The sequence below is a fragment of the Martes martes genome (genome assembly GCF_963455335.1).
Source record: "Martes martes genome assembly, contig: scaffold_135, whole genome shotgun sequence".
In the NCBI taxonomy this organism is placed as follows: Eukaryota; Metazoa; Chordata; class Mammalia; order Carnivora; family Mustelidae; genus Martes; species Martes martes.
This window is the reverse complement of record NW_027666442.1, coordinates 141267-162000: the sequence shown is the minus strand read 5'-3', so window position 1 is coordinate 162000 and position 20734 is coordinate 141267. Positions and strand designations below refer to the sequence as shown.

Genomic DNA, 20734 nt, shown 5'->3' with positions numbered 1-20734 from the left:
ATGGCTCGAGGGTATTTGCACTAGAACCACATATCCATCCTCCTCAGGTCTTTTGGACATCAAAGATACAGGTTACGTCGGTCTTCATTACTCAAGTGAGATACGGAAGCTATGGCTTTCTTTTTTTTTAAGATAGGTAATTTTTTGATACGAGAGCTGTTTCCAAAAACCCTTGAAAGACTGACATGATCTACCAATTCAAACTACGTTTGGAATCCAAAGAAATTATAGGGTTGGTTCCCCGAATGCTAAAATTGTTTTTATCAATAAGTATGACAGTGACCAAAGATTTTCAGTACCTAGGATTTCTGTGGCCATTCAATAGATTTTGTTCCATATACATAGTCATATTTCCATATTTAAAGCTATTGTACATTATTTCTTAGATGTGTTTTAGACACCTTCTTGTATAAGTGAATGAAGAAACTTTAAGGTGGCTAAACTAGTGGATGCAGGAAATGTCGGCATACCGGTAGCCCACAAGGATATGGACAAAAATGAGTACTTTTAGTAACTGTGATCCCACAAGTGTATATCCAAGCTGATCAGTTCCTACGGTTTTGTTTGATGAAAACTCAGTTATGCATTCAGTTGGCCTATCATCAGCACTGTGTACTCCTACAGGACAGGACAAATTGAAGCAGGTCATACATACTTAGAGTCCAATGGTATAAATGATTCTGCTGTGCTGCCTTAAGGATGTGGTGTAGCATTCTACCATGGGCTTTCACGTATGTCCACTCAGGGTCAACGATGTGTTCCTCTCATTAGTAATTGCCCTTCTGGCCAACCCACCTTCCTGTCTGCAGAAACAACCCCCAAACCCACTTGTAATCTGAGCCAGGCATGAGGATTCAGCTTAGTACCAAGTGCATGAGTGTTTGTGGGCTTCTCTATGTACATGGAGCTAACTAGATGACCCTTTTGCTTTTTAGATTCTGCAGGAAAATATTCTCACCGGAAGGTAAAACTTACATTTCTATTTTGAGGCTTTAACTACAGATTGCATGAAATGTTCATTATGTCTTAATCATATTGTTTCTATACCCATCCAGCCTGCTGTGGAGGGGAAAGGTTTCATTTCGAATCAACCCAGAGACATGGAGGAAATTCAAGCATCCCAATCAGGTAAATTTTACAATACAAATTGAACGGTGTAAAGAAGTCCACTAAAATATTTGAAATGCTCACAGTCTTCTTATTCTGAAGTCTTTTTATTTAGTTAGTTATTTAGTTATTTATTTAACTTTGGGGGCAAGCTTCAGTGAAGGTTCTGACATAAATAAGGTAGATGTTATTGCTGATATCTATGTTTGAACAGAAGATATTTACAAGCCTAAGAACAAGAGCTTCTGAAACATGGAAGGTTTCGCTCAATTCTTTTAAAAGGAAGAGCCGACTGTTTGAAATGCCGGAAGGGCATCAGGGGCGCTTCCGGTACCAAAACCTGTCGGAGTCGGATTCCAAAATTTTCCCCCTGTTACTGCTTTCCTCGCTGCTGGGAAGACATTAAGGACTGACGTGGTTGATGATGCAAAGCTATGTTCTAGTCAGCTATAAGAATGTGTGGCTGGATGGCATGTGAAATGGTGGTACTGCATAAATCGTATCATTGAGTGCCAAGTAAGAGTATTGGAAGGAGAAGAGAGCAGGGTCAGTTTGGGGGAAATTGAGGAAGCCTTAGCCGTGCTAAAAAGTCTATTAGAAAGTTTGTGACTTTTAAGACTTTTCCAGTTTTGAAGAATTGATAGTGACGAACGTGAAGCTTGCTTCTCGAAGGTGAAGTTAAGGTGAAGGAATGTGGCAGCAGACTCAGTATGGACCAGAATTTCTCCAATGTTACTGAATCCTCGGAGACCTTGTTAAAAATGCACATTGTGGGGGCGCCTGGGTGGCTCAGTGGGTTAAAGCCTCTGCCTTCGGCTCAGGTCGTGATCCCAGGGTCCTGGGATCGAGCCCCACATCAGGCTCTCTGCTCTGCGGGGAGCCTGCTTCCCCCCACCCTCTCTCTCTGCCTTCCTCTCTGCCTACTTGTGATCTCTCTGTGAAAGAAAGAAAGAAAGAAAGAAAGAAAGAAAGAAAGAAAGAAAGAAAGAAATCTTTAAAAAAAAGAAGTGCACATTGTGAGGGGCGCGTGGGTGGCTCAGTGGGTTAAGCCTCTGCCTTGGGCTCGGGTCATGACCTCAGGATCCTGGGATCGAGCCCCGCATCCGGCTCTCTGCTCCGCAGGGAGCCTGCTTCCCCCTCTCTCTCTGCCTGCCTCTCTGCCTACTTTTGATCTCTCTCTGTCAAAGAGATAAATACAATCTTTCAAAAATAATGAACATTGTGAGCGGCAGGTCTGGGATCCTGCATTCTGACCTGTCAGGTGATGCAAATGTCAATGGTCCATTGGTCATGTGCTCCATTGCAAGGGTGGAGACTTCCACGTAGAGACACCTGGAAAGGCCACTGGATACTTCAAGACACCACAGGATCAAGGAAAACATTATTTCCTTTTTGTTTGTAAGCATGTTTTCAGCTAGACGGGAGAAAGGAGATGCAGAAAGGGTGGTTATAGATGTAAGATACTAGTGCTAACTAAAAAGGAAAGAAGTGGTGGAGATAATCCCTAATAAAAAGGGTGTAAAAGCGGAACAATCAAGACTATAGATCCACAAATAAGTCTTTTTTTAGGATTTTTTTTTCTTTATTTGTTTCAGGGAGCAAGATTGAGAGAGACAGAGAATGATCAGGGGGAGGGGCAAAGGCAGAGGGAGAGGTTCCTTAAACAGGCTCACTTCTGCGCCTGGAGCCTCCATGCAGGGTTCCATCTGAAGACTCTGTCCTCATGAGCTGAGTTGAAATCAGGAGCCAGATGCTCAACCCGCCGTTCCGTCCGGGTGCTCCCAGAAATTACTTTTTGAAGGGGCATAGCGAAGGGAACAAGGGAAAAGGGAAAGTTACGTTAGCTGAGAAGTCTTGGAGTTGAGAAGGAAACTCCAGAGAATTCACTTTAGATGGCTCGAGGGTATTTGCACTAGAACCACATATCCATCCTCCTCAGGTCTTTTGGACATCAAAGATACAGGTTACGTCGGTCTTCATTACTCAAGTGAGATACGGAAGCTATGGCTTTCTTTTTTTTTAAGATAGGTAATTTTTTGATACGAGAGCTGTTTCCAAAAACCCTTGAAAGACTGACATGATCTACCAAATCAAACTACTTTTGGAAACTATAGAAATACAGGATTGGTTCCCTAAATATTAAAATTGTTATTATCAGTAAGTGTGACACTAATTCTGAAATACATATTTTTTATTTTAATAAATAGAATTTTTTTAAAATTTTAATACACATATAATGTATTTTTATCCCTAGGAGGTACAGGTCTGTGAATCGCTACGTTTACACATTTCACAGCAGTCATCATAGCACATACCCTCCCCAATGTCCATATCCCCCGTAGAATCTTTTTTTAAAAAGATTTTGGAGATTGTAATTTCTTTTAGGCTGTTTTTAGCATTCACTTGAGAGTGGGTGGCAGTATTATATTTAGAAGTTTGTGCTCAGCTAAGGATACTAGGTTGAGGTCTAAAGATTGCTTATTGAAAACAAAGTTTCTTAACTTTATTTTTATAGCTTTAAATTCACAAGTATTGGTCCAATTATATTCAATGTAACTAGAAAATGCAGCTTCCCAAACCAAATATTAAAATATTTCCTATATTCTCTATGACTTTATTTTAGAGTTGTCTTTCCCAGCATTAATGGGAATCATTGAGAATTTACTATATAGTATCATCTTCTCAACTATGTATGCATAGTCTATGTTCTTGTTTTATTATTTTTATTTTATTTTTTTAGAGAGCAAGAAGGTGGGGAGGGAGGGAGGTAAGGCAGAAGGAGAGGGAGGGAGAGAACCCCAAGCAGCAGGCTTCACGCTTAGCACGGGCTCTGATGTGGGGCTGGATCTCACGACCCTGAGATCATGACCTGAGATGAAATCAACAGCCAGACACTTACTTCACTGAGCCACCCAGATGCCCCTTATTATTATTATTATTATTATTATTATTATTATTATTATTTGAAGATTTTATTTATTTGAGAGAGATTGAGAGAAAATGTGGGAGGAGGGGCAGAGGGAGAAGCAGACTCCCCACTGACCTGGGAGCCCGATGGAGGACTCCATCCCAGGATCCAGTCATGACCTGAGCTGAAAGCAGCCGCTTAACTGACTGAGCCACCCAGGCGCCCCCCTTCATTAATTTTGATGAATAGGTGGAATATTGGTTTTAAGGAGTACTACACCGTTTAAAAATAACATTCTCCTGATATACTCAGTCTACTGATTAACCATATCTAATGTGTGCTCTACTTAATGTACCAGTTAACTAAGGGCCTTTCATCAGTCATATGATCAGGTCGGTACTAATAAATTGTACAGTATTTTTTTCACCCCTGTAGTTTTATGTTCTTTCTTTACTTGTAGAATTAACACTATAGTTTCAAAAGATTTTCAATTATCTCCTAGAGTAGTGAATGCAGACAATAAATTCAAAGTTACTTACCTATACAAGTGACTTGTTCCTGTTACTTCCTCATGAGCTTGGTAGATCCAAGAAGCAGGACTTTTAAAACAAAGCACCCACAGGCTTCTGTAACATAGGAAGATATGGAACAGAAAAATTATAAAATAAATACATTCAACTTAAAACAGTTCATGTAGAATAATTCCCACTTGATGCCTTTTATAAAGTAACGAGCAAAATTGGTTGCTAGGGACCCAAGATTGTGTATTTACTCATTTAATATAGATTTATTCTGTACTGGCCCTGATAATTTTATATCCTCAATATTTCTAGAACCATTCTGTCGGTTCAGGTGTGCTTCATCTTTATTTTGCATCAGTGCCTTCTCATTCATCTCCCATCTTTTATTACAATGCCCCTCAGATTCATCCCTCTCCACAGCATTTAGAGTGATGTGTCTCGAATGCAAATATGACTGTGAACCATTGTTGAAAATATGTTTGTGTCCAGGTATCTTAAAATTACATATAAGGCTTTCATAATTTTGAGTTCTGCTAAGCTCTCTAACCCTTTCTACTGTCTGCCCTTTTCTCTGGCATCTGAACTGCTTTTGATGTCTTCCTCTTTGATTCCTGTATTTTAGACAGATATTTACCCTGTTGTGTGTTTCTCTCCCTTGTCTTACTGCGCCCTCTAACCCCTTTGACTCTGGCTGACCTCAGTGTTGCTGTCTCAGTTCAGGCATTATCTCTACAAAAACCATTCCTGACACCTTTTATCTACATGCTGCTTTAAACCTGGGTGCCTAGCACTTACTGGGAACTCAGTAAATAATTACTGAGTAGAATAAAGACTGTTTACACAGAGATGATTTAAGAGATTGTCCCATACAGGGCCCCTGGGGGGCTCAGTCGGTTGAGTGTCCAACTCTTGATTTTGGCTCAGGTCAAGCCCCAAGTGGGGTTCAGTGCTGGGCGTGGAGCCTGGTCAAAATTCTCTCTCCCTCTTCTCCTTCCCCCCGTCTCTCTCTTAAAAAAAGAGAAAGAGAGAGATTGTCCCATACAGTCTAGTAACAAAAGGAATATGTACACATAAAGAAGTAACTTACAGTTCAGGTGGTGAAGATGCACTAGAAAAATCTGTGTGGTACTAACGTAGCCCCAAAGAAAGAGATCTATTTATCTAGGGAAGGGTAGCCTTAATCAAGGATGACTTTGTGTAGCAGTCTGTGTCCTAGAAGATGTGAAGAAATTTGTCAAGAAGTAGAGGAAAACATTTTAGGAATGTTTACATTCATCAGGGAAATACACCCATAGGAAGGTTGTACACTGATAAAGGCATAAAAAATACTAGTAATTTTGGAAACCATGAATAATGTTGTAGTTGAAGCTTAGGGTGACGTTTAAGAGGTACTGTAACAAGGTAAAGAATAGTCTGTTGTGATTTTATATCTTTCTGCTGCATTTTAAAAATTTGTTTCTGATTGTTTTGTTCATTGGTGTTAGGTGGGTGAATTTGTGAATGATTCTTTGAGATGTTTGTATGCCTTTAACCTAGTGACATTTAGTATTTCCCAAATGGTTTGTTGAAGTTTTTGATAATGAAAAGTATTTCTTAAAGTAAATATCCAGCTAAAGATTAAGTTTAATTTAAACTCTTAATTGATAAGATGTTGTTTTCTATTTTTATGAAGGTTATAGCTTTTATCTAACCAGTCTAATTTGTCTATTTTAATAAAATATATAGATTTTTCAGCAGAACTAGACTTAGAAATGACAACAGAAAAAGAGGAAGAAAGTCTTAATGAAAGTGAAAATAAACACCTGCAGGTATATACAAATTTAAATTTAAATTTCCAATTTTATATTGTTTTCCCTGCTTTAAGAATGTAACATAGCTCAAATGAAATTATCTTCTGAACAAAATGTATTGAAGTTGATCGATTATAATTTAGTATTTAGTTTTTGTAAAATTTTACAAGTTACCATATTTAAAATATTGTTAGAATTTATAGTAGCTTGTAGTTAAACTTCATCCTTGGAATTGGACCAAAAAAAATCCTGAATATTGTTTGCTTCTTCCATTTTTGTAAGTTTTTACATGCTAAAAAGGTGACATCAAATACTGAACCATATGTTTAAGCAGTTGAAATTAAGTGCAGTATAACAATTATGACTATTGACTTAGATTCATGTAGAAGGAGTGGTTCTTAATGTGCAGTTCTCAGTGGTTCAAAACGTGCAGTTCTGTATTGTCAGTCACTAATGCCAAGATTAAAGATTTATTTTGTCTTGTGATCTCTGTGTAGTTGACTTCAGAGAGTAGGATCATAAAATGAACACAATTGCCTATTGTAGAATCAAACCTTCCAGGATGGGACCTTTGTATTTGGGTAATAAACAGGAATGTTTTCAGTTATTTCATTTCCATATAGGGAATCTGTAAATATTATTCGCATTTTTCTTATCCACTCTCAGTGGACGTTACAATAGCTGGATACAGGCAGATAATTTATAGTGATGTATAACACTATCATAGTATATAATTTGAATTAAAATTTAGGAATTTATTTTTCTTTCTGATTGATGTTTATTGATTTTGGCTCCTAATAATAAGTTTGTCTATTCTCTAGTTATTAATCTTTAAAAAAATTCTCAAATGCACTATTGGGGTCACTGTTTAAGGTATGGTAAGATAAAATGGTTTTAAGTTTATAACATTGAAAATCATCTAATTCATTTTTTGGTAGATGTGACATGTAATGAATTGTTTAGTTTAAAAAAACTGACAAAGTTAAGTTTATGGATTTGTGTTTTTCTTCTGTCTCAGGCTAGGGCAAGTTATTTTCGCTTCTTAGTTACAATCCAGTGACTTGGGAGCAGCTTAACATAGATTAAGACATTTAACAGTTAAATTTTAATTATTTTCTAATTTTTTCTTTGTCCATACTTGATTACTTAAGGATAAAGTTATTTTACAAACATGTATGCCAACAGAAAGGACATCTGAAAATGAAACACAGCAATTTAACTTTTATATCTGTCAAAAATGGCTCAAGAACCAGGAATGAATAAGGAATGTGATAGAGAGGATGATAGATTTTTATATTCAGAACATCCCTCAGTTCAAAAGTGTGAGGACATGTGGACCAAACAAGACAAATTAGAGTGGAAAAATAAGTTAAAACTCATCACCAGAGAGTTAAAGCAGAAGTTTGGTGAAATTTGTGGAAAAAAAAAATTACTGCTTATCCTAAGGAAGATTCACTACATGGTCACTTTAAAGAAGGAGCAAACTTAATGGAAATACCTTCTAATTTGACAAATGATAGACTTGATTGTGAGAAAAAAGATGCATTTGCATCTTTGAACAGAAAGAGTCTAGACTTGAAAATGTCGTTCTTTCTCATTCATCCTCAGATCATAGTTGCCAGTCATCTTCTGATCTTTCCTTAAGTGAAAATAAATCAGACTCTGAAAATGATAACAAATCAGACTTTGAGCATATTTTTAACAAAAATGACAGTTTTGATAGTGACATAGAAAATAAAAAAGTAAGGAACCCAGGGGTTACGTTTGAAGGGAAAGAAGACCAGGAGTTTGACATGCAAATGGCAAAAAGTATAAACCAAACTAGTTATTTTAAAGATTTTATTTACTTGTCAGAGAGAGAGAGAGAGAGAGAGAGAGAGAGAGAGAGACAGCATGTGCACACAAGCAGGGGGAAGTCCTGGCAGAAGCAGCAGGCCTGAACTCTGTCCCAGGACTCTGGGATCATGACCTGAGCCCAAGGCAGATACTTAGCCAACAAGGTATCCACGTATCCCAATTCCTCTCTTTTTATTGACACAGAAATGAAGCAGAATTTATAAAAATTGCAGTTACTTGTAATGATAAGCACAAAATATTTTTATCAATTAAAATTATGACAAACTAAGAGTCAAATGATATAATTAATGAAAAAAGTTCTGGGATGCCTGGGTGGCTCAGTTGGTTAGGAGCCTGCCTTTGGCTTGGGTCATGATCCCAGGGTCCTGGGATGGGGTCCTGCATTGGGCTCCCTGCTCAGGAGGGAGCCTGCTTCTCCCATTGCTGGCACCTCCTCCTGCTTGTGCGCTCTCTCTCTCTCTGATGAATAAATAAATAAATAAAATCTTTAAAACATGTATAATTAATGAAAAAAGTTCATTTTAATGAATAAACTAGTAACGATTATCCTTCTTATCAAACTTCCATTAAAGATTGAAGAAACGGAGAAGCACCAAAATGATGAAATGGCAGTATTAGAAAGCGTATATGCTTCTGCTGCTGCTGGACTAATGCATCAAAGAGGGAGTGGAAAAACTGATAACAACCTATGTCCTATTATGGAAAATGAAGAATCTGATGGGTAAGCCTATAGCAATGCTTAAATAGTAGGTAATTATTATTTTCCTATAAAACAAATTCTAGTTGGAGCTAACATTCATGATTAACAAATTTTATGTTTTTTAGTAAGGCTATTTCATCTTGGGTGCTAATCAGAAAAATTTAAATAATGAGATACCATTTTTTGCTATCATAGTGATACATATTTTATTAAAAAATTAACAACCAAAGTTAGCAAATGTGAAGAAAAGGGCATTCTTATACACTGTTGTTAAATAAAATTGGTAAAGCCCTTCCGAAGGGTGATTTAGCAGTGTGTTTCAAAAATTTTATATATTCTGACCTCTTATCCCAAGAACTTCATTGCTAGGACTAGATCCTATAGGAAAACATGACTTGTGTAAACACACACACACACACACACACACACACACATTCTAAGGACATTTATTATACATTTATATATATATATAAAATATGACATATGTTAAGGATATTTATTATAGCATTATTTTCATATAAAAAGTTGGAGATAGTCTAAGTATCTGTCAATAGGGAAGTAAACTTTCACCCCTGTAAAACAATGTAGTACGCGACTGTTTGAAAAAATGAGTTTAGGTCTACAAGGTACTGATTGTTTAACAAAGTATATTTAAAGTTTTTGGTTTGATGTCATGTTTTATGCAAATTTTAGAATACTTTTATTTACTTATTTATTTTTCTACCCCAGCATTTCTTTTTCTTTTTCTTTTTTTTTTAATTACGCTATGGTAGTCACCATACAGTACATCATTAGTTTTTGATGTAGTGTTCTGTGATTCGTTGTTTGTGTATAACACCCAGTGCTCCATGCAATACATGCCCTACTTAATACCCATCATTGGGCTCACTCAACTCCCCCACCCCATTCCCCTTTAAAACCCTCAGTTTGATTCCCAGAGTCCATAGTGTCTCATGGTTCATCTCCCCCTCTTATTTTCCCCCCTTCATTTTTCCCTTCCTTCTAATTCCTCCATGCTATTCCTTATGTTCCACAAATAAGTGAAACCATGTCATAATTGTCTTTCTCTGCTTGACTTATTTCACTCAGCATAATCTCCTTCAGTTCCATCACGTTGATGCAGATGTTGGTATTCATCCTTTTTGATGGCTGAGGAATATTCCATTGTATATATGGACCGTATCTTCTTTATCCATTCATCTGTTGAAGGTTACCTCTGCTCCTTCCACAGTTTGGCTATTGTAGACATTGCTGCTATGAACATTGGGATGCATATGGCCCTTCTTTTCACTACATCTGTATCTTTGGGGTAAATACCCAGTAATGCAATTGCTGGGTCTTAGGGTAGCTCTGTTTTAATATATATATATATATACATACATATATATATATATATATGTATATATATATATTTACATTATATATATTATATATATATTATATATATATATTTAGATTTTTATTTATTTATTTGACAGAGAGAGATCCCAAGTAGGCAGAGAGGCAGGCAGAGAGAGAGAGGAGGAAGCAGGCTCCCTGCCGAGCAGGGAGCCCGATGCAGGACTCGATCCCAGGACCCTGAGATCATGACCTGAGGCGAAGGCAGAGGACCAACCCACTGAGCCACCCAGGCGCCCTGTTTTTAACTTTTTGAGGAACCTCCACACTATTTTCCAAAGCAGCTGCACCAACTTGCATTCCCAACAGTGTAACAGGTTTCCTCTTTCTCACATTCTCTCCAACATTTGTTGTTTCCTGTCCTGTTAATTTTGGGCATTCTAACTGGTGTAAGTTGGTATCTCAATGTAGTTTTGATTTGAATTTCCCGATGGCTAATGATGATGAACATTTTTTCATGTGTCCGTTAGCCATTTGTATGTCTTCTTTGGAGAAGTGTCTGTTCATGTCTTCTGCCCATTTTTTAATATAATTTTTTATTTTTTTATTAACATATAATGTATTATTAGCCCCAGGGGTACAGGTCTGTGAATCACCAGGTTTACACACTTCATAGTACTCACTATAGCATATACCTTCCCCAATGTCCATAACCCAACCACCCTCTCCCTACCCCTCTCCCCCCAGCAACCATCACTTTGTTTTGTGAGATTAAGAGTCTCTTATGGTTTGTCTCGCTCCCGATCCCATCTTGTTTCATTTATTTCTTTCCTACCCCCCAAGTCCCCCATGTTGCCTCTCAACTTCCTCATATCAGGGAGATCATATGATTGTTGTCTTTCTCTGATTGACTTATTTCACTCAGCATAATACCCTCTAGTTCTATCCATGTCATCACAAATGGCAAGATTTCATTTCTTTTGATGGCTGCATACTATTCCATTATATATATATATATATATATATATATATATACACACACACACACACACATATATATATGTATATGTATATATATGTATATATGTGTGTGTGTGTGTGTGTGTCTGTGTGTATACCCCGCATCATCTTTATCCATTCATCAGTTGATGGACATCGAGGTTCTTTCCATTGTTTGGCTATTGTGGACATTGCTGCTATAAACATTCAGGTGCCCATGCCCCTTCGGATCACTACATATGTATCTTTAGGGTAAATACCCCGTAGTGCGATTGCTGAGTCATAAGGTAGCTCTATTTTCCACTTTTTTGAGGAATCTCCATGCTGCTTTCCAGAGTGGTTGCACCAGCTTGCATTCCCACCAACAGTGTAGGAGGGTTCCCCTCTCTTCGCATCCTCGCCAGGATTTGTCATTTCCTGACTTGTTAATTTTAGCCATTCTGACTGGTGTGAGGTGGTATCTCATTGTGGTTTTGATCTGTATTTCCCTGATGCTGAGTGATGTGGAGCACTTTTTCATGTGTCTGTTGTTCTGCACATTTTTTGACTTGATTATTTGTTTTTTGGGTGTGAAGTTTGGGAAGTACTTTATAGATCTTGGATACCAGCCTCTTGGATATAAAGTACTTTATAGATCTTGGATACCAGCCTTTTATCTGTAGTGTCAGTTGCGAATATGTTCTCCCATTCCGTGGGTTGTCTCTTTGTTTTGTTGACTGTTTCCTTTGCTGTGCAGAAGCTTTTTATCTTGAGGAAATCCCAAAAGTTCATTTTCACTTTTGTTTCCCTTGCCTTTGGAGACATGTCTTGAAAGAAGTTGCTGTGGCTGATGTCGAAGAGGTTACTACCTATGTGCTGCTCTAGGATTTTGATGGATTCCTGTCTCACATTGAGGTCTTCATCCATTTAGAATTTATCTTTGTGTATGGTGTAGGAGAATGGTCGAGTTTTGTGAAAAATGGAATACTTTTAAAATCTGCTGTGTTGCAAAAGGAAGTTACCTGCTATACTGGCACTCTTATTACCAACAAAATTGCTAGTCACTAGGTTTTGGTTTTGGTTCCTAATGCATGAGTGCTCAAATGTTGGACCCTCAAATTGATCTGAGTATTACCAAGAGATTTCATATAGCAACTTCTCCCATGTTCTATACAAACATTTGATTTGATCCCTGTGCTATAAACCAAGATGTTGCTAATGCGTTGAATCTTCTTCTTAAGGTACCATGCACGCGTGCTATTATCCTTCCTTTTTTACAAAAATTAATTTATTTTATTTTTAATTTTTTAATTTATTATTATTTTTTAAATAAACATATAATGTATTTTTATCCCCAGGAGTACATGTCTGTGAATTGCCAGATTTACACACTTCACCGCAGTCACCATAGCACATACCCTCCCCAATGTCCATAACCCCACCCCCCTCTCCCTCCCCCCACCCCAGCATATTATCCTTCCTTTTTAAAGAGAATCTATTTCTACATGCGCCTCACCAAAATTTTCAATAGTGACTTCATATTATAGAATTTATGAGAATTCAGTTTACAAAATAGGAATATTTTCTACATTCTAAACCCCTTGTACTTTCCTTACAGAATTTTAATATGACTAATGATTTTGGATAGTAGAATTTATCCTAGAGTTAGATGATTTTTATCAAGCATGAAATACTGCTGTTGGAACTTAGAGTTTTTCTGTGGTCTTTCTAAGCATGAGAAAAATGATAATCAGTTTATATAATATTATATATCTAGAAAATTTTTAAGGAGTCTTTTGCTTGTATAATTTCCTGAATTATTTAATGCTTTGGTTTGGCTTTTTAAAAAGATTTTATTTGTTTATATTAGAGAGAGAGTGGGGGGTGAGGTGCAGTGGTGGGGAGAGGGACAAGCGGGCTTGGCACTGAGAGCAGAGCCCTGTGCAGGGCTTGATCCCACAACCCTGAGATCATGGCCTGAACCAAAACCAAGAGTCGAAGACTTAACCGGCTAAGCCACTCAGGCGTCCCCTTGGTCAGGCACATTAAAAAAAAAATTAGTGCTACATGTATGCAATTTAAAAAATTTCAAAATATTACAAAAATACTACATCATCATTGTGTAAGGATTGAACTAAACAAGAAAATTGAGTCATCTGTGATCATTCCACTTAGCTATGAAATCCTTAAAAGAACCACGTACACTCAGTGATCCTTACTTCCCTCCCATTCGCTCTTGAATTCTCACTAGTAATTTTCACTCCCATTACTCCAAAATTGATTTTTCAAAGGTTACCACTGATTTTCATTTTAATAAGTCTAGACATAATTTCTTAGATCTCTTTTTTTTTAACCTATCAGCAATATTTGACCCATTGGAAAACTCTCTTCAAAATTCTGTCTTCATGTAGCTTTCAGAATATCACTCACTCACCTGGTTTCCCCCTGCCTTTCTAGTCTGTACATCTCAGCCTGATTTGCTTCTTTCTCCTCATTCTCCTGATTCTCCTTCCAGGAATCAGTCCTTGATTTTCTTTCTCTTGACTTTTACTATCTTTTTTTTTTTTTAATTTACTTATTTTTTAGAGAGAGAGCGAGCGAGCACAGGCAGATAGAGTGGCAGGCAGAGGCAGAGGGAGAAGCAGGCTCTCCGCGGAGCAAGGAGCCCGATGTGGGACTCGATCCCAGGATGCTGGGATCATGACCCGAGCCGAAGGCAGCTGCCCAACCAACTGAGCCACCCAGGCGTCCCATTGACTTTTACTATCTTGTATATTCTAATGATCCTCAAGTTTGTATCTCCAGCCCACATCTCTCTGTGGAATTCCAGACTTACATATAAAACCACCTATTTGATATTTTGGGGGATAGTTATTGGGTATTGCAAACTTAACATGCCCAAAATTGAACTACTGATATTCTTTCTTATACCTGCCTTTCTTATCTTTCCTAATTAAGTTAATGACAATTCTAGTTGCTCTGCCAAAAAACTTGGTATCATCTTTGACTCCTGTCTTTTTCTTTTTCATACATGCCCCATCTAATCTGTCAGCCAATCTTGTCAGGTCTTCCTTCAAAATATAATCAGAAGCCAAACACATCCTCCATGACCAAGCCACTGTCATCTGTTGTCTGTATCGGTGTAATAATTAACTAATTGGTCTTCTTGTTTGTTCGTTCTTTTGCCTTTTCTTTTCCCATTAATTCTAAACACAGTGGATCTTTTAAAACATAAGTCAGAGTATGTCTTCCTCTGCTCAAACCCCAGTTGCCTCCCATTTCGCTCAGAGTATGTGCCGAAGTTTTTTCTAACACCTACAAGGCCTTGTGTGATCTATTCATCTCAGGTCTCTCCCTATTGCTTACTACCTCTCCTTGATTTGAACTCCTATTTTCTGTCCTTTTCACTCTGCTGAGGTACACTGAATGTTTCACTTTTTTTTTTTTTTTCTCACTATAAACACTTTGAGCTTACCTCTCTACTTCCTGTTGACTCTGTCTGGAGTGCTTTTCCCATCAATAATACTCTTATGGCTTGCTTGCTCCTTGCTCCTTCCTTTTTTTTTTTTTAATTTAATTTTTGCTTAAAAAATAATTAAATTAATTTAATTAAATTAATTAAAATTTTCGGGGTGCCTCGGTGGCTCAGTGGGTTGAGTCTCTGCCTTCAGCTCAGGTCATGATGCGGGGGTCCTGGGATCAAGCCCTGCATCGGGCTCTCTGCTCGGTGGGGGGCCTGCTCTGCCGCCCCCCACCCCCGCCCCGCCGCCTGCCTCTCTGCCTACTTGTCATCTCTCTCTCTGTCAAATAAATAAATAAAATCTTAAAAAAAATTAAGGCCTTTCTCGGTTATCCCGATTTCTTGGTTATCCTATATTTTGGGAAATATCCTGATTTCTTGGTTATCCTATAGCACATCAAAATTTGATTTCTCTGCTTTAGTTTTTCTCCTCTACTACTGGCTATTTTGCCTGTGTAGTTTATTGTTTTTTGTGTTTACTTCACTCATGAATAGGATTTTTATCTGTTCATTGCCATGTTCTCAGTGCCTAGAAAATGTTCTAGCATATATAGTTCTATTCAATAAATGTTTATTGAGTGAATGGGGTTTAACCTGCATGTATTGTTTTTAACATAATACTGATTCTCACTTAAACAAAAGGAAAGTTTGACATGGGTCCCTTCTGACAATTTAACCTGTCAGTTGTATGCATTTTTTTTTTAATTTTTGGGGGGCCCAATATTGTGGTTACTTGCTACTTATTCTTTTACTGGTATTTATGTTAGCTTTAATTATAGTAAAATGGATCAAAGGAATCACAAACTTCATTTATATTTTATTAGGGAAAATGAAATATGATTGTAAATTATTATAAGATTTTAACAATTCTTGCAAAAGGATTATGAGCCCTCAATATGTAAACTAAGAAGATGAAGCTGGAATTTATTGCCTACTAGTAAGAGAGAACTATGCTGGTCAGTCTTTTCTGACAGAGCAGTCTGCTATTCTTATATAGGGTTTTGGGAAGAGTAGAGTTTAAGGTTTGGGGGGCTTTCAGAGAATTAAGTGGTTTGTCATCATCTGAAACACCATGGTAATTTGGGTGAGACTGTTGGTTGGTTGGTTGGCACTCGAGGCATGTGTATTGGAGTGATTTTGTTCCATATTGGCTTTCTTTTAGAAAGGAGGAGCTGACATTGCCTGATTGGTGAGTGAGGCCAGTAGGCATTGATCAATTACACGCATTTAAAACTGCATATGGTGGCTTCTTGTTACTATGGCTTCCTATTCCTATTTGGGTTCCCCCCACCCTAAGTTTGAGGCGACTTTAACTAGATTTTTTTCTATTTAAAAGTTGCTTCTATCAACTGTGTTCAAAATGAAAGCTATTTCATATTCTGTAATTATAGATTTATTTTTGAAATTTAGGTCGAGAGAGATTGTTCAATAATTGCTTTCAGGAAGATCCTTCTTTTTTGGATGTTAAATTTTAACTAGAATAGTTATCTGTTTAACAGTTTTAAAACAGTAATTGCTAGCTTTGTTTTTGTTTTCAGTGCTCTGAGGGGCTCATGTTCAATTCCTAAATTAATCATCTCTTGTGGGAAATTTAGTCTTTTTGTGAGTTTAGGTAGCTATATGCTAATAATATTCTCTTGCATGCATTTAGTCCATGAAAAAGTAATTATAATTTTGTATTAGTAAATCTAGCTTTTTATGTTAGGATTAAATAGTAAGGTAAAAGTATACAAAAGTTACCAAATCATTTTCTTTAAGAAAATTAAGAAGAAATTATTTGTGTGAGAGAGAGTATGAGCAGGAGGGAGGGGCAAAGGGAGAGGGCGAAGCTCAGCGGGGAGCCTGATTTGGGGTTCGATCCCAGGACCTGGAGATCATGACCTGAGCTGAAGGCAGACCTTATCTGACTGAGCCATCCAGGCACCCTCAAATAATTTTATTTTCAAACAAAATTAATCAGATTATTGCTATTTTTGACATGTGAGTATTGTTGAATTTTGTCCAGATTTTTTGAGGTATAATTGACAGATAACTGTGTAGGTGTAAGGTATACCTGTATTACTTTAATACTCTTTTATATTGTCAAATGATAATAGTGTTAATAACTCTATCACCTCGCATAATTATCATTTCTTTTTTAGCAACTCTTTTAGTAACTTTCAAATATGTAACAGTATTATTAACTGTAATCACCATTCTGTACATTAGACCCTCAGATCTTACTAATCTTGTAATGGGAAGTTTGTACCCTTTAGCCAATATCTATCCATTTCCCTCAGCCTCCTACCCCTGGCAACCACAAGTCTATAAATGTGTTTTTTTCAAGATTCCGTGTGTAAGATTATAGAGTATTTGTCTTTTTGGATGACTTCCTTCACTTAGCTTAATTCCCTCAAGGTTCATTCATGCTGTCACAGATGGCAGGGTTTCCCTCTTTTTTTTTGTGGCTAAAAATATTCCATTGTAAATATATACCACATTTTTTAAATTAAATTTTTTATTTATTTTCAGCGTAACAGTATTCATTGTTTTTTCACCACACCCAGTGCTCCATGCAATCTGTGCCCTCCCTAATACCCACCACCTGGTTCCCCCAACCTCACACCCCCCCCGCCCGTTTAAAACCCTCAGGTTGTTTTTCAGAGTCCATAGTCTCTCATGGTTCACCTCCCCTTCCAATTTCCCTCAACTCCCTTCTCCTATATATATATACACCACATTTTTAAATCCGTGGATCCCCTGATGGGCATGTAGGTTGTTTCCATGTCTTGGCTGTTGTAAATAATGCTGCAGTAAACATAGAGGCGCAGGTACCTCTTTGAGATACTGATTCATTTCTGTCAGAATGTTCCCAGAAATAGGATTACTGGATATTCTGATAGTTCTATTTTTAGTTTCTTGAGGAACCTCCACACTGTTTTGCATAGTGGCTGTACCAGTTTACAGTCCTGTGACAGTGTGTAAGGATTCCCTTTTCTGTACATCTTTGCCAGTGGTATCTCTTCCCTTTTTGTTGTAAGCCATTTTATTAGGTGTGAGGTGATCGATATATCATTATGGTTTTGATCTGCATTTCCCTGATGAATAGTGATGTCGAGCCCATTTTTTGGTCCTGTTGGCCATTTGAATATCTTCTGAGGAGAGCTGTCTATTAAGATGCCTTGCCCAGTTTTTAATTGTATTTGTTTTTTTGCTGTTGAATTTTATGAATTTCTTATATACTTTACATATTAACCTTTTTTCAGATAGTGTGGTTTGCACATATTTTCATCCATTCTGTAGGTTGCTTTTTCATTATGTTACTTGTTTCTGCTTTGTTTTTTAGATAAATTCAACTTAGTTAACATATATTGTATTACTAGTTTCAGGGGTAGACTTTAGTGATTCATCACCTGCATGTAACACCCAGTGCTCATCACAAGTGCCCTCCCTAATGCCCACCGCACAGTTAGACCATCTTCCCGTCACCTCCCCTCCAGCAACCCTGTTTGTTTCCTCTAGTTAAGAGTCCCTTATGGTTTGCTTCCATCTCTGTTTTTATCTTGTTTTTTCCTTTCCTTCCCCTATATATTCAACGTAAATGGAACTAGAGTGTTGCTCGTTTCTTTTGCCGTGCAGAAACATTGCTTGTTCCACCGATTCTGCTTTTGTTGCTTGTACTTTTGATGTCACATCCAAAATCATTGCCAACATCAATGTCAGGGAGCTTTCCCCCGTTTTCTTGTAGGAGTTTTATGGTTTAAGGTTATATATTTAAGTCTTTAATCCAGTTTGGGTTAATTTTTGTGAGTGGTGTAAGTTAGGGGTCCGGTTTCATTCTCTGCATGTGAATATCCAGTTTTCTCAGGATCATTTATTGAAGAGATTATCTTTTCTTCCTTGAGTGTGCTCAGCTCCCTTATCAAATTTTAGTTGACTATATCCATGGGTTTATTGTCCGGTTCTTGATTCTGTTTCTTTGCGTTTTGTGTTTTTTTTTTTTTTTTTTATGAATGGTCATCCTATTTTGATTATTGTACCTTTGTAACAGTTCGAAAACAGGAAGTGTGATGCTTCCAGCTTTGTTCTTTCCTGGACTGATTTGCTTATTTGGGGTGTTTTTTGTTCTATATAAATTTAAGTATTCTTTTTCCTATTTCTCTGAAAAATGTCACTGGAATTTTGACGGGGATTGCATTGAATCTACAGATGGCTTTGAGTCACGTGGATATTTAATGTTGATTTCTCTAATCCATGAATAATGAGATATCTTCCTATTTGTGTGTCTGATGTTTCTTTTATCAAAGTCTCATAGATTTTAGTGTACATATCTTTCACCTCCTTGGTTAAGTTTATTCCTAAGTATTTTGTTCTTTTTGATGCTTTTGTGAATGGTATTTTTAAATTTCTTTTTCAGATTTTTTTGGTTAATGTATAGAAATGTAACGGATTTGTATATGTGGATATTGTATCCTTCATCTTTGCTAGTTCTAACAGCTTTTTGGTGGTGTCTTCAGCATTTTCTATATGTAAGATCATATCCTCTGCAGACAAAGACAGTTTGATTTCTTCTTTTCTGATCTGGATGCCTTTCATTTCTTTATCTAGTCTGATGTTTAATACGAGTGGTAAGGTGGGCGCCTTTGTCTTATTCTTGAACTTAGAGGAAAAACTTTCAGTGTTTTGCCACTGAGTATGATGTTAGCTGTGGGTTTTTCATATGTGGTCTTAGTTATGTTCAGGTATGATACTTTGGTACCCACTTTATTGAGAGTGTTTATCATGAAAAGATGTTGAATTTTGTCAAATGCTTTTTCTGCACATATTGAGATGATCTTGTAATTTTTTTCCCATTCTGTTAATGTGTATCAAACTTACTGATTTGATTTGATTGATTTCTATAGGATAATTTTGCTCAATAAAATATTCTTGGTTGGCAGTTCTTTTCTCTCAGCATTTTTTTTAAGCTTTTATTTATTTGACACAGAGAGAGGGATCACAAGTAGGCAGAATGGCAGGCTGAAGAGAGGGGGAAGCAGGCTCCCTACTGAGCAGACAGCCCGATGTGGGGCTCAATCCCAGGACCCTGAGATCATGACCTGAGCTGAAGGCAGAGGCTCAGCCCATTGAGCCACTCAGGTGCCCTTCCAACTCTTTATTAAACTTCTCATTTTGTTCATCTAGTATTTTTCTCATTTTATTGAACTGTTTTTTTGTTTTGTTTTGTTTTTTAAGATTTTATTTGTTTATTTATTTATTTTAGAGAGAGCACGTGTGTGAGCCGGGCAAGTAGCAGAGGGGGAGCGACATGCAGACTCCACACTGAGCATAAGGCTGATGCTGGGCTGGATCTCATGACCTTGCGATCATGAAACAAAATCAAAGGTCAGGTGCTTAACAGACTGAGCCACCCAGGCACCCCTGAATTGGCTTTTTGTGTTTTCTTGTAGCTCACTGAGTTTACTTAAAACTGCTATTTTGAATTCTTTTTTGGATAAACTACTGATCTTCATGTGTTTGAAATCAATTACTGGAAGATTATTGTGATCATTTTGTGGTATCATATTTCCTTGACTTTTTATATTCTTTGAAGTTTTACATTGCTGTCTTTGCATTTGAAGTAGTCTTTAATGACTACCTTTCCAGTGTATCCAAACCTGATTTTGTTTTGTTTTGTTTTGTTTTTGCTCTGGTGGTGTGCTGGAACTTTACTGTAGGAAATCTAGTTTTTCTAAAAAAGCTCTTTTGTCAATGGGTGATTATCTAAGTGTTTTCCAGGGGCTCCCAGATGTGGTTGAGAGGAAGGGGCTGGAGCCAGTCTATGGGCTATTGCTGGGTCCATAGCTGGGACTGTAGTGAGTGTGCCTGTTATCTGATGCATGGGTAGGCAAGAGTTTTCCTACGTCCCTTGGTTTATGGTGCTTGGTTCCACAGCTCCTACAAAGAGGTCCACAGCTGCTTTGTCACCACAAAGACATTGTATTGTAGTTGTATATTGATCAGTCTTTGAAGCAAGGGATGTGTATTTGCTTATAT

The 20734-nt window shown here is 37.3% G+C and overlaps 1 protein-coding gene across 10 annotated transcripts in view; it reads left to right on the top strand.

Moving 5' to 3' along the window:
* Positions 1 to 337: 337 nt before the first annotated feature.
* Positions 338 to 20734, top strand: part of LOC308338017 (ankyrin repeat domain-containing protein 26-like) — a 140450-nt gene continuing 120053 nt past the window's right edge. For 9 of the 10 annotated variants that reach the window (XR_013966355.1, XR_013966356.1, XM_080831573.1 and 6 more), the window contains exons 1-3: positions 338 to 1128; positions 6262 to 6344; positions 8756 to 8904. Coding sequence is in view for 8 of the 10 variants with exons in the window: in XM_080831573.1 (XP_080687699.1) it covers positions 1008 to 1128; positions 6262 to 6344; positions 8756 to 8904 (353 nt within the window). In the remaining 2 variants the exon portion in view is untranslated. The remainder of the gene's footprint in view (positions 1129 to 6261; positions 6345 to 8755; positions 8905 to 20734) is intronic. The other variant, XM_080831571.1, reaches the window with a different exon arrangement.